Below are 14,748 nucleotides of genomic sequence, written 5' to 3'. Positions count from 1 at the left end.
TCCGCCTCATCCTCCAGCACTGACAGGAGCAGCTCTCCTCCGCCTCATCCTCCAGCACTGACAGGTGCAGCTCTCCTCTGCCGCATCCTCCAGCACTGACAGGAGCAGCTCTCCTCCGCCTCATCCTCCAGCCCTGACAGGAGCAGCTCTCCTCCGCCTCATCCTCCAGCCCTGACAGGAGCAGCTCTCCTCCGCCTCATCCTCCAGCACTGACAGGAGCAGCTCTCCTCCGCCTCATCCTCCAGCCCTGACAGGAGCAGCTCTCCTCCGCCTCATCCTCCAGCACTGACAGGAGCAGCTCTCCTCCGCCTCATCCTCCAGCGCACAGCCACACACACTGACGTTTCGGCGTCTTGGTCTGCAATTTGCTGCACGTGCCACGAAAATAACGCAGGCTCCGCCCTCTTCCCGTGACGTCAGCTCAAGCAGTCGTCCCTATGGTGGAGGCTGAGCGGATGTGACGTTCCCGGATGTGTTCCCCCTGCCGTCCGCCAGTCTGTGCGGAGGACTCGGCTGCAGTCAGCTGCTGTGGCTGCTGCTGGAGAAGCGGAGGCTTCTGGGTCTGCGGTGGGGGGGAGGCGGCCATGTGATGGGCGGACGGTGACATCGGACGTGTCGGCGGGGGCAGTGTACCGGTCACACTGCGTCCTGGGCGCTGCCGTCTATGTCACCTGAGCCCGTCCTGTACCCCGGGGTGATGCGCTGAGTACAGCGGGCAGGGGCCATTTTTAGGATTTTAGATGCCACTTTTAACCATTTGCTGCCAGTCTAAATTTTAATGTTTTTTTAGACAATGAAAAAAAAAAGAAAATTCAGTCCAAAAACTGTTCCTCTGGTAGAAGCGAGTGAGACGGAGTCGGCCGCTGCCATGGCCGGTGTCCCCACTGATCCGACCAATGGTGCCGCTGATCCACACCCCCCCGATCAGAGGAAGCTCCTGAGCTCTCACCACTACAACCGGAATCTCCTGCGATACCTGAACGATGACCGTCAGCGGCAGGGGTCCTTCTGCGATCTGCTGGTGGTGGTGGAGGGAGAGGAGTTCCCGGTGCACAGGGTGGTGGTGGCAGTGGGCAGCAGTTACTTCCACGCCTGCTTGAGTAAGACCCCCGGCACCGAGGTGCTGACCTTAGAGCACGTCACCAGTGCGGTTTTCCAACATTTGCTTAACTTTCTGTACACGTCCGAGTTTTCGGTTCTGGAGAAGGAGATCGGCGCGTTGCTGGAGGCCGCAAAGTTTCTGGATATCATAGATGCCGTCACCTTGTTGGCTCCTGAGGATGAGCGCTTGTCTCTGGTCACACCAAACAATAAGCTGGAGAGCAACCATAAGTGTCCCCAGTGCCAGCGCAACTTCTGTTATAAGAAATCACTGGAGAATCACATGGACAGAGCCCACCCGTTCACCAAAACTGACGATGTGAAGGAGCCAGACTCCTCCACCAGGAAGTCCACCCGTCAGAGAAAGTGTCCAGCCAAGTTTGAAGATCAAGAGGATGGAGAAAGTGACAGTTCCTCAAGTAGTGACTCCTATAAGAGCAGTCAGGGTGCATCCAATTTGGAGGATTCTAACAGCGAGGGGAACGACGAGGGCAATGGAGCGGAGGAAGGGGACCAGTCTGTGCAAGAAGAAAATGGGGAGGCGGTATCGGAGGTTAGTCATGGACCAAGTGAGGACCTGGACAGACCTGAAGAAAGGAACGACAGTCCTGGTTCTCTTGGAAACTTTCCTGATGCACTGGCCCCTATCGTGTTAGAGAAAAGCAGCAAAAAGAATTTAAAGTGTCCAAAGTGTGAGAAAGTGTTTGATCGCGTAGGTATGTAGCATTTCTTACATGTTAGGAGGGGTGAGGATTGCGGGAGAGCATGGTGGTCTTCAGACTTGTCATTTACTCCCCAGGAAAATATGAAAGTCATACACGTGTCCACACGGGAGAAAAGCCCTTTGAGTGCGACATCTGCAACATGAGGTACTCTACCAAATCAAACCTGACCGTCCATCGGAAGAGGCACAGTGGTGAGACTGAGCTGCCCAGGAAAGACCACAAGTGTCCATTTTGTAGCAAGCTTCATGCAAGTAGGAAGACTCTCGTTAAACATGTCAAGAGGTGAGCGACATGATTAGTTTCTCGTGTCCATTTCCCGAGCGGATTGTTTTCTATGGGATGTTAAAGCAAAAGACTGAAGTCCCTGCTGTGTACTGTGTAATGGCCGTGTCTGACCGTGCAGGAACATGGTCTGATTACACCACATCTCCTGGGCAGGGGAGGAAGGAAAAGAGTATACTGACAGGGCAGTATGGGATCACAGCTGATTTATTTCTGTGAGGTAAAACATTACTTAAAAACAGGCAGAGAAATGTGTTACCTCACAGAATCAGCTCTCATCCAGTGCTTACAATGTCTGTACACTCTTTTATTTCCTCCCCTGCCCAGGAGCTGTGGTATGATCAGACCATGTTCCTGCACGGTCAGACACAGCCATTACACACTACACAGCAGGGACACATTTATTTATAAAATTATCTCCGCACAGGAACCCTTTTTTTAACGCATCCCATTTTGGAAATTATTATTCCAAGATCTATTGATTAAAATGTACTTTGATCGTGGGAAAACACCTTTTAAAGAGGTTGTCCATTCCTAAGCTACAAGTCTGCTGTCTCTGTGATGACAGACTCGTGAATCCTCACATTGCACGCACTGCTCACTCTGAGGAGTGGGGCGCGACCGCAGGTATACAATTTGAATACAAGCAATCACTTGTTGACTCGATTGTATCCGACCTTGAGTATACATATCGCATACTTCGGTCACATGCCCACCGTACCCGGTGCCGACATCGGCGAATCCTCAGAGTGCTCAGTGCGTGTGATGTGAGGATTCATGAGTCTGCACTCACATAGAGATGTTCTGCTGAAGGAGTTACAGTTCTCCATAGAACTTTATTTATTTTTATTTATTTTGCTCATTTATATAACGTCATCAGCACCAGCTGTCATGTCTTAACTCCTTATTGGGATAATCTGTGTTCAGTGAAGACACATTTTTACACGTTTTTAGACGTGAGGCGATAGGTGAGAGGCGCTCTGTCTCCCCTCCCAAATACAGAGAATCTTATCAGCAGCATCTGTCATCTTCTGTGGTCCTAATTGGGAGGCTCTTCTGTGATTTTCATATGGCCTAAGAAGTCAATTTAAAAGGGTATTCTTCACTGATTGCCAGATCTGAGGACCAATGTCCCCTGTTTTCCACTTGTAGAGATGGGCGGACACCTGGATGTTTAGGTTCGGCTGAACAGTAAAGGTACTGTCACACTTAGTGATGCACCAGCGATCCCGACAACGATATGGATCGCTGGTGCATCGCTAAGTGGTCGCTAGTGAGCTGCCACACAGGCAGATCTCACCAGCGACATAGCAGCTGTCGGGGTTGCTACTTGCCTGTCAGACAAGGCGATCCTGACGTCCTCCTCCCGCATCCACATGTCGCTCGTCGGCGCCACAGGAAGCCCAGCAGGAAGCTGACGACGAGAAACAGCCCAGGCCGTTCTCGCGCGATCAGCGATAATCAGCGGGGGAGCCGGTCGGAGGTATCACACACAGCGATATCGCTGCTACGTCACAAAACCAGTGACGTTACAGTGATATTGCTAGTGATATCGCTTAGTGTGACGGGGCCTTGACAAAAAGTTTGGGTACCAGGACAGGACCTTGACCCCATTCACTTGAATGGAGGGCCCCAAGCATCAGTGTTTGCCACGCTGTCATATGTATGACAGTTCAGCAAATAACGCTTATGATTGGGGGTAAAATCATCACCACCAGTCAGACATTCGCGACTCCCGCACACAGCTGTGATCAGAGGTATAAACTTTACCTCCGATCACTGGTGTCAGCTGATGGGACTACTAATAATGGGTCCACTTGTACATGAGGCCTAATCCTCAGATCCATGCTTAAAGGGAATCTGTCACTCTTTTGAGTTAATAATATGGGCATACAGGTAATATTAATCATTCCTGTAATTCTCCTGGATGTGGCCTTATGCAGTAAAAATCTTTTTATAGCTTTCATCTTCCAGGCTATGGGGCGTAGGCTGCCCCTCAGATAAGACTGCGTCCAGTCTTCATTATGCAAGATTTCTCTTCCCCCTTCTCTTCAGTGTCCATTTGACGTCATATGCGAGGCCAGAAATCCCGCGCCTGTGCATTCTTCCTGCTGTCGCTCCCCTTCCCTGCTACTCTTTTCTGTGGACACTGTCTTCAATATTAATGTGGCAGGCGAAGTAAAGTTCCTGTAACTTCTAGTTACAGTGGTGTCCAGCACAGAGTCAGAATGCACAGGCGCAGGATTGCTGGTCGCACGCATGATGTCAAAGGGACGTCTGAAGAGAAGAGGAGAAATCTTGTTTTAAAGGAACCTGTCAGGTCCTGCGTGTCCTCCACCCTAGCAGCATTCGCCTATGTGTGATTACACTCCCTCCCTAACCAGCCTTGTTTAACATAATTCAGTTAAATATATGCTTTAAAAACTCATTTATAACCTCCCCATTCCCTATGGTAATTAAGGCTTCAACTAGTTGATGGGCGATAGTTGCCCAGAATAGTCAGTCCTCTTTCCATGTTATCACTCCCCTGTGGGTGTGAGAACATAATTTGCACAAGCGGCGTCATCGCCACTCATGCAAATCTGGGAGCGTCACTGTGTCTCTGAAGCCAGGTGTACGCTTCCCGGCTTCAGAGGCGCACTGCGCATGACCAGGAGTTCAGAAGATGGCTTTTGGTTATGATCTGTGCGCGCCTTTGAATCAGGGAAGTGTACACCCAGCTTCAGAGACTCAGTGACGCTCCTGGAATGAGTGGTGGGCAGACTTGCATGAGCTGGTGATGACATCGCTTGTGTAAATTATCACACCCACAGTGGCGTGATAGCGTGGAAAGAGGGCTGACTATTCTGGGGAACTAGCGCCCCTTTGACTAGTCAAAGCCCTCATTAGCATAGAGAAAGCAGAGATGTTTAAATGCTGTTTTAAAGAATTTACGGTATTTAACTGAATTCTGTTATACAGGGCTGTTTAGGGAGGGAGTGTAATCAGTATATATACTTTACTTTTTCTAAAAGGTCACAGGGGCTACAACACCATTAACTTAGAGGCTTCACTAACCAAACACCAGTAAGACCAAATAGATTTCCAAACAAGTCGGGGACAAAGTTGTTAAGAAGTTCAAGTCAGTGTTGGGTTCTAAAAAAAAAAATATCCCAATCTCTGATGATCCCCCAGAGCACCATCAAATATATTATCATCAAATGGAAAGAACATGGTACCACAACAAACCTGCCAAGAGAGGGCCGTCCACCAAAACTCTCAGCCCTTGCATGGAGGGCACTAATCAGAGAGGCAGCACAGAGACCAAAGGTAACCCTGAATGAGCTGCAGAGTTCCCAGACAGAGACTAGAGTATCTGTCTACACAACCACATTAAGCTGTACACTCCATAGATGTGGGCTTTATGGAAGAGTGGGCAGAAAAAAGGCTTTACATACACCCAAATTGTAAGGCTTGTTTTGAGTTTGCCAAAAGACACATGGGAGACTCACCAAATGTATGGAGGAAGGTGCTCTGGTCAGATGAGACAAGAATTGTACTTTTTGGCTATCAAGGTAAATGCTGTATCTGGTTCCAAACCAACACAGATCATCAACACAAGTGCACCATCCCCACAGTGAAATATGGTGGTGGCTGCATCATGCTGTGGGGATATTTTTTGGTAGCAGGTACAGGGAAAATGGTCCAAGTCGAGGGTAAGATGGATGGTGCAAAATATGGGAATATTCTTGAGCAAAACTTGTTTGTCAGTGATTTGAGACTGGGATGGAGGTTCACCTTCCAACAACACAATGACCCAAAGCATACTGCAAAAGCAACACTCGATTGGATTAAGGGGAAATGTGTACATGTTTTGTAGTGGGCTAGTCAAAGCCCAGACCTTAATCTAATTGAGAATCTGTGGTCAGACTTGAAGATTGCTGTTCACTAGAAGAAAACTTCTAACTTGAAGGAGCTGGGGCAGTTTTGTCTTGAGAAATAGGCAAAAATCCCAGTGGCAAGATGTGGAAAGCTCATAGAAACTTATCCAAAGCAACTTGCAGCTGTAACTGGTACAAAAGGCGGCTCTACAAAGTACTGATTTTAGGGGGTGAGTAGTTAGGCACACTGAAGTTCTCAGATATTTTGTCCAATTTGTTTCGCAATAAAAAGAAAACCAAATGGTCACACTTGTAGGCATGTTCTTTACATGAACTCATGCAAACCCTCAAAAAAAACCCCAGTGAAATTCCAGGTTTTGAGGTAGCAAACCATGAAAACTGCAAGGGGGTGAATACCTTCTCACACCACTGTAGGAAACTGACCATCAATGCTGTCCGGCTTGTAAGCGCTGCACTGAAGCTAGCCGGGGTTATGAAATAACAGTGCTCCAGAGTTGTCTACAAAAATAATATCAAAGAGCTTGTAAACACTGCACGTCCAGCCACTGCAGCTAGACAGCAGTAGTGGTCAGTCACCTAGGCGACAAGCTGTATACAAAAGAAGAGTTCTAATATCATAAGAACGGCTAAAACTAACACAGTAAATTGCTAATGTGCTTTTTTTGTTTTTACAAGCCCTGTCCACATCATCCATTTTTGCATATGGGAATAACCCTTTAAAGAAGGCAAGATAAGACTCGTGCATAAATTCTATTTTGGATTGTGGAGTTAATTTTAATGACCGTCTGACGCCAAATGTCTCTTACATCCTTGTCTTCCATATTAAAAGTGATGGACTCCTACTAGAATTGTGAAACAAAGATTGTCCTCTGGCCCTCGGTAACCAGTGGGCACTGCTGTCATTTCTGTATAAAGGATATATTGAATCTTGGATACAAGGTGTTATTGGCGACGAGGCCACTCTTGTCTATAAGGCTAAGTGCACACGTAGATTTTCGTCCTGCAGATTTTTCCGCTCAGATTTGAAGAAATCCGCAGGTCAAATGACCTGCATTTTTCCAGCGGATTTCTTCCTTTTTTATTGCGGTTTTCCAGCGGTTTTTGTGCGGTTTTCCCCCTGCGGATTTGGAGAATGGAGCAGGTGGAAAACTGCACAAAAGAAGTGACATGCTGAATTTTTTGTACCGCGCGGAAAAAACCGCAGCGTCTGCACAGCGTTTTTTTTTTTTTGTTTTTTTTTTGCATTGATTTACATTGTACTGTAAATCATTTTGCGTTTCTGCGCGGTAAAATCTGCTGCGGATCCGAAGGAACAATGCATCGTGTGCACATGGCCTAAGAGAGTTATAATACATGAGGCCAATTATGTCTTATAGATTCCATGCTGAGAATGCTCAAGAGTTCCTCGCCATCAAAAGGATAAAGAGCGACGGATGGAAATGCGATGTGAGTAACGAGATCCTGCGTGCACACTAAGAACTGAGAAATACAGTATATTCAGTCCGAGTCACGCAATCTAACCACACAGGGGCAGATTTACTACAGATGTCTAATGTTTCTGCCACATGTACACTAGTCTTCAATGATGTTTGAATGACATCATTATTTTTATCATATAATCCCCTGAAAAATGGGGATGAAAAAAAATGCAGTGAAATAGCTCAAGTGCAGCATCGTTTTTCTGTTTTTCCTTCTTGCGTCATCCATTGTGTGGTACAAATGATCGGGCAGTGTGATTTTCCAGGTATGATTGCAGCAATGCCAAACTCTTTATCCTTTTGTATAGAGAGATGAAAAAAAGAATTAAAACTTTGGGGTGAGCAAAATTGGATTGTGTCGTCATTATCAGAAATCCATAACTTTTAAAGAGAATCTGTCACCAGGTTTTGTCATCTAATTTGAAAGCATCTAAAAGCCGTTCTCCCATCAAAATGTTCATCCTCTTAATATGTTGCAGTCATCATATTGTAGAGCACTGTGCACTTCCAATTGCTCATTTTGCCTTTCTATCCAGCTAATTCTCTTTTCCGTCAGGTCTATGACGTCACGTGATTAGCAACTGACTAGCTGAATTCTTTCTAAACGCTATGAAGAAGCAGGAGGTCAATTTTCCCTGTATGGCTCCTGAGTCACTGCAAAAGTCCCCAGGCAGGGAGAGAAGGGAGCAGCTGGGTCAGGCGTTGAAGAGGGGAATGCAGGGACAAGAGACTTCCTGTTTCTCCATCGAGCAGAGAAAAGAATTAACTTTGTAGAAAAGTTAATAGAGCAATGGTAAGCACACAGTGCTCTACTGTATAATTCAATAATTGCAATATATTAATAAACACTCTATGGGAGTGCTTCTTTAATGTGAGGACAGAGACCCTGATTCCACTTACTTGGCTGCTTGCTGTAATTTTGATAATTTCCTGCTGCTAAAATAGTGATTTTTGTTTTTTAAATTTTTTATCACTAGGGGACTAGTAAACCTGCTGTCATGTAGTCAATATTCACAAGCTCTGTATAACTCTGCCCCACCTGGTAGTTTTCTACTTATGCACAGTGTACACTTAAAGCTGCCAAACAGAGATGTAGAGGGGGTGGGGGGTTATACAGAGCTCATGATTTACAGAACTGGCAGATCGGCAACAGAGAAAAGTGATTTTATCACATCTTCAGCAAGTAGCTGCTCTCAAAAACCCAGTGGCACATTCTCTTTAATTATTCTGTGGACCTGTGAGGGCTTGTGTGTTTTTTTTTTTTTTTTACGAGCCCCGTGCTTACATCTTTACTGTTGCAATCATAGGGTTCATAACATTTTTTTTTAATTTTTATTACATTTTTAGGCTGGTTTCACACTAGCGTATGGAGGAGCTGCGGAGGGATGCGGACTTCTTCCATGAAGCTCCGCCCCCTGCCACGCCTCCTACGTTCAGCTCCTCCTCCATGGCCTGCATTGGGTACGCAGGCCATGCTGATGCCTCTGCATGCGTCGTTTTGACGGGGCTAGTGTGAAACTAGCCTTATTTTGGAGACCTGGTGAGCAAAAAAAAAAAAAAAAGATGGGGCTGAATATCCTTCTATTCCGACAAATGCATCGGCATCAAATATGGTATTTTTTATATATTTTGATATTTTTATTTGGAAAAACATTTGAAGATTTTTGTTAATGTTTTTCATGCTTGCCATGGTACAGGGATACATACACAGAGTTCATAACACACACTGAGCAGATATGACAGGTTTTATCTCCATTGATGATTCTGCTCGCCTGTCCTGTAATATTCAGGAATGCATTGTTGCGTGCAGCATGAACAACCGCACAGATCATCCTTGTGTTTACATAAATGTGGCGCTTGACATGTATGCCAGAATTGTAATGTGTTATAGAATCTGTCAGCAGATTTTTGTTATGTAATCTGAAAGCAGCATGATGTAGGGAGAGAGACCCTGATTCCAGGGATGTATTACTTAGTTTACTGGGGATAACAGTTGTGATAGTCAGTTTTCACCACTGTAGAACTAGCAGAGCTCGGAATACTGAGCTTTGTATAACCTTGGCACCACTGGCAGCTTTCTGTGTACGTTGTATAGTGACAGGGAGCTGCTAATCACTGGTGGAAGTGCTCTTGGACCAGGAAGCACAAGACCCCTTGTCCTGTAATAATAATCTCCTGCTGATAAAAAACTGATTTTCTTGAAACTTCGACACACAGCTGGCTAAGTGACACATCATTGTAATCAGGGTCTCTTTCCCTACATCACAGTGCTCTCAGATTACATAATAAATCTGCCCTAGTATGCTACAAATGGGATTATAAGCAAGGAAATTATTTGAGTATCAGATTGGGATTTTGTAGGTTACATTTGTATCAGATGAGCAGATGTGAAGTCTGGCACGCACACAGGAGTTCTTCCACAAATGTCCAAGCCTTTCCACTTTGCGCCTCTCCAGTGTTGGATTTCCGTTGCCTGTGGATTGCTCACGTTACTGTCGTTCTGCTTTTAGATCTGCAATAAATCGTTCACGCGGCGGCCCCACTTGCAGGAGCACATGATTCTCCACTCGCAGGACAAGCCCTTCAAATGCACTTACTGCGATGAACAGTTTAAATCGCGCTTTAAAAGGCTGAAGCATCAAGAAAAGAATCACCTGGGTAAGAACTTTATATTGTACACGGACATGAGGGGTTTAGTAACTGGAAACCCCAAACTGCTTGTCTGTTTATGAGAAGGAACAGTCAGCCAAGTTTTCTCTATAGTCCTCTCGCCACACATCTGCTACGGCCAGGCGGATCTCTGTGCATGTTATCACACAAGGGGAGGCCGTGGGACTATTGCTGCTGGTTGTCACGTCTTCCTCAGTAGATGACACCCACTTTAGGGTGTACTCTGAGAGCGCAGGGTGACAGCTAGGGCGGTACTACGCTGCATGGAGTGATCATACGTTTTTTACCCCCTGTCCTCTGTGTTGTGGTATAGAAACACCACAGGATAACTGATTTGGGAACTGATCGTCCTCATTCATCCAGGACATCAGTTATTGCGCTGGTTTAATTTACAGTTGAATCAGAAAGTGATACTTTTCCAACACTACTGTGGACGATGGACCGTTGCACAACTCTGCATTAATTGTGTTCAGCTCAGGCTTAAACAAATAGAAAAAAACTAGCTGATAATTGAAACCAACCTGTTCTTTGACTTTGTTCACAATAGTATAGTGGCTTCTGTAACTCCAGACAAAACATTAAAAAAATGTACATGGATATTATCTGGCTTCCATGTTTAAAAAAAAAAAAAAAAAAAAAAATGAAATATATGTATTGTTTTACTTTTAAATACGTGTATATTTCAACATACGTGACTAACATAATTCTTCTCCTATATGCACGTCCGTTAACAGGATTGTTCATCCTTTGAGTACAGGTCTGCAGTCCCTCTATGTGCTGCAGACTTGTGAACCTCGCAGTGCGTTCCATGAGCTTGTGGTCATGACCACAAGTGTGCAATTTGCATGCGGCGGCAAATGCATATGGGTCGCCCTCCCAGGGATGTGGGGTACTCGGTACCGGGCCCGATGAGCTTCAATGGGAGTTGTCACGGCAGCTGGGACCCGGAACGTGGCCCTGGGCGCCTATTGTAAAAGGGGGGAAAAGTTCAGTGTGATTAAAGTTTATGAATGAATGAGTCGTGACGCCACCTGTGGTGTTCGGCAATGAAGATGTTAAGCCGATGCTGCAGACAGATCCTCTGGGACAGATGGTGTGGTGCAGCAATGATGTTATAGCCCTCCTCAGGCTGTAGTTCCAGGGCAGTGAGATGAAGTGACACATAGATGGTGTAGTGTCGGGCGCAGGGGAGGTAGCAGTGCCGGGCAGGTTGACGCTGGAATAAGTGGAGGACACCAGGGCATGTAGTGCCAAAGCTTTACTCACAGTCTGTTGTGGCACAAGAGCCCGCATCCGTGCCGTGTCCTCCGGGTCAGGAGCTCAGCCAACCTCCAGGCAAGATAAAGTACTCCTTTCCAACACTCTGCCAACATATGTGCCTTTTCTGAACGTCTCCCTCTTGGCGCCTTTAGTGAAGTACTCCCAGACTGAGTTACACTGGAGTTCCTCCGGTCAGATGTTCCTATGAACTCTAGTTGTACGGCAGACAGCTGTAGCCTGCTTCGGGGACTCCTTACTACCTAGTCCCGGCTCTCATACGATGCTGTTGTGCCCCCAAGTCTGGTGTGGGAATAAAGTGGTGAGAACTTCTATTCCTCCGGTGTCTGCTGCAGGACCATTAGTATCCATACAACCTCGGGGACCGGACCCTGGCCTTGCGCTTAGAACTTGGGAAGGGTTCTCCTCTAACCCTAATCCTTAGTTCTCTTCTCACGTTCCGTACTAATCCTTTCCTTCTTATGGAGAGTCAGGCTTTCTATCAAAATCCCTTTCCTGTGCCAGTGGACCAGGGTCACTGAGGTCGGCTGCAGCACTTCCTTCATCCATCCCACTCAGGGGATCTTCTCTCCTCCTCTGACTCTGTCAGACTCACTAACTCACCAACTGACTGAATCCTCAACTCTTCCCGCTCTTTTAGTGCAGACTAAACTCCACCCGCCTCCCAGCACACTTTGTGTTCAAAGCAGGGAGCCACCAAAGGGTGCTTTGCTACACTACTGTGTTGTGTGGGATGCAGGTGTTGGAGCGTGGTCAGGTGTCTCCACCTTACCTGAATGGTGGGGTACCACACCTCAGGAGGAGGTGCAGTACCTCTGTGGCGACTGAACCCTCAGGGGCGCCACATACCCCCCTCGTTAAACACAGCACGTCCGTGGGCTGTAAAAAGAAGCAAAGATGGACAAATACAGGAACATACAAAATTTTGTAATGCTGAATAAACAGTTCTTATCTAAACTTGCCAATGTGGTAGGCACTGAGTCTTGAACGTTACAAACATTTTAACTATCTCTTACTACAGTTCCTAATTCAAAGTGCTATTTCAAGTCATCATCTCTTCTTTCACATTTTCTACTTTCTATTATTAATGTTAAGTGACAACCGCTGATGCCTGGTTCGTCATCTGCATTTTTCAAATCTTTATCTTTATTCAAATCCTTCATCTCTTTATTAACACATTCCTACTAGTCATTGCTATTAACTAGATTCTATATAAAAGCTGTTCTCTAAATATTAATACTTTCATAAGGCACATTATAAAATACTTCACATCAAAACTTCAATAATTCTTGTAAGTGCTGGACACTGCTCCCAGCCGGGATCTCTTGCAGTGTCCTTTAGGTGGGAGCCATACTCCAGGTGAGGTAGTCCTTATTCCAAAAAGGGCTATGTAAAACCAAGAAAGGGCACCTAAAGAGGTGCAACTATATTCATTAAAGTTCTGGATCATTCAGTGTCCACGATCTCCACAGTTCAGTAAGAAAAACGCTGCCAATATAACTGGGCAACAAAAACTGGAATCAACAGGGAAACAGCATGATAACAAAAATAGAAAAATAGAAAAACAGGCACAATGGTGCAAATACCCTCCTGGGTAACAAAATTAGTTAGTTATCTTTAGTGTTGGTGGTCCCCTCCTAGGGTACTGGAAGCTGAAGACTTGGGCTGCTTCCAGGGAAGAACTTGTGAGCATCCTCTTCCTGCTTGTGGGTTCACATAGGAGGAGGTGGTGGCAGCTGGGCTGATTGCTGCCTGAGGTACAGCGGGTGCAACTACCTGTACCATAGGGTGGCTAACAGGGGTGGAAGTAGTCTGTCTGACCTTGGCAGGTGTGATCACTACAGTGGGAGGTATTCCTGCCGGTGGGACATAGGCCTTCTTTTTCTTGTAGGCCGCAATAAAATTTTCTGGGATTCGGCGTATGTTCATGGCGTACCAGCCACGCAGCCCCCCATGCCGGGTAAAAGTAACGTATTCCCCCGGTTGCAAGTCTCTTGCAAGATGTCCCTTCCGGAGGTGTGACTCCACATCCCTCCTACTAAAGAATAGGTCACTGATCCGCTTGGGGTCTGCGATAAAACCAAACCCCCGCTCATGATTCACATTGAGGACCTGTCCCCATCCGGCTGAGTCCCGGGGACCGTAGTGACCGGCACGGACCTTTTCCTTCCGGTCCAGATCAGGGCCCTGCACAGCCAGCCTTCAGCCAATGCGCCGGGGAGGTTCAGCTCAACCTCCATGCGCTCTTCGGGCCTCCCTCCTTCTTCCATCATGGCGTTCTCTTTCTCTTCTTCCTGTCTGGACTGTTTTCCCGCCACCGGCCCTCGCTCCTCCTTCTGAGGGCGGCGTCTTCTTCCTACTCCTCCATACCAGGCCAGTATACGAACCCCTCGGGGGGTGGGCCATGTTGCAGTTGCATAGAAGTTCAGTCATGGGAGGCCCAGGACAGTTCGCAGTCTTTTCTTAGGACCACCCATATTGTCACGCCCTTCTCCGCGCCGGTGGCCGTTTTTGGAGTCCATTTTACAGTCTCTTAATTTGGTTATTCTGCACATTTTCAGCAATGTTTAAGTCCAATAAATCCTAGGCACACAGAACCCGGTGGCACCGGGCTTCGTCATCCTGCTCTTGACGCCAAGTTGGGTCGCCCTTCCAGGGCTGTGGGGTACTCGGTACCGGGCCCGATGAGCTTCAATGGGAGTTGTCACGGCAGCTGGGACCCGGCCCGTGGCCCTGGGCGCCCATTGTAAAAGTGGGGGAAAGTTCAGTGTGATTAGAGTTTATGAATGAATGAGTCGTGACGCCACCTGTGGTGTTCGGCAATGAAGATGTTAAGCCGACGCTGCAGACAGATCCTCTGGGACAGATGGTGTGGTGCAGCATTGATGTTATAGTCCTCCACAGGCAGGGCTGTAGTCCCAGGGCAGTGAGATGAAGCGACACGTAGATGGTGTAGTGTCGGGCGCAGGGGAGGTAGCAGTGCCGGGCAGGTTGATGCTGGAATAAGTGGAGGACATCAGGGCATGTAGTTACAAAGCTTTACTCACAGTCTGTTGTGGCACAAGAGCCCGCATCCGTGCCGTGTCCTCCGGGTCAGGAGCTCAGCCAACCTCCAGGCAAGATGAAGTACTCCTTACAACACTCCGCCAACATATGTGCCTTTTCTGAACGTCTCCCTCTTAGCGCCTTTAGTGAAGTGCTCCCAGACTGAGTTACACTGGAGTTCCTCCGGTCAGATGTTCCTATGAAATCTACTTGTACAGCAGACAGCTGTAGCCTGCTTCGGGGACTCCTTACTACCTAGTCCCGGCTCACTCACAATGCTGTTGTGCC

General features: G+C 47.0%; 1 protein-coding gene across 1 annotated transcript in view; it reads left to right on the top strand.

Annotated features, from left to right (window-relative positions):
* The first annotated feature begins 446 nt into the window (after positions 1 to 446).
* Positions 447 to 14,748, top strand: part of ZBTB41 (zinc finger and BTB domain containing 41) — a 41,668-nt gene continuing 27,366 nt past the window's right edge. Inside the window, exons 1-4 of the mRNA XM_073571721.1 lie at positions 447 to 1,817; positions 1,901 to 2,108; positions 7,366 to 7,435; positions 9,978 to 10,125. Of these exons, the coding sequence (XP_073427822.1) occupies positions 794 to 1,817; positions 1,901 to 2,108; positions 7,366 to 7,435; positions 9,978 to 10,125 (1,450 nt within the window). The 5' untranslated portion in view covers positions 447 to 793. The remainder of the gene's footprint in view (positions 1,818 to 1,900; positions 2,109 to 7,365; positions 7,436 to 9,977; positions 10,126 to 14,748) is intronic.

This window comes from Dendrobates tinctorius, unplaced genomic scaffold (genome assembly GCF_039654945.1).
Source record: "Dendrobates tinctorius isolate UK_male_01 unplaced genomic scaffold, ASM3965494v1 ptg000029l, whole genome shotgun sequence".
Taxonomy (NCBI): Eukaryota; Metazoa; Chordata; class Amphibia; order Anura; family Dendrobatidae; genus Dendrobates; species Dendrobates tinctorius.
Note: the sequence above shows the minus strand (reverse complement) of the source record. Positions and strands in the feature narration are given on the sequence as shown.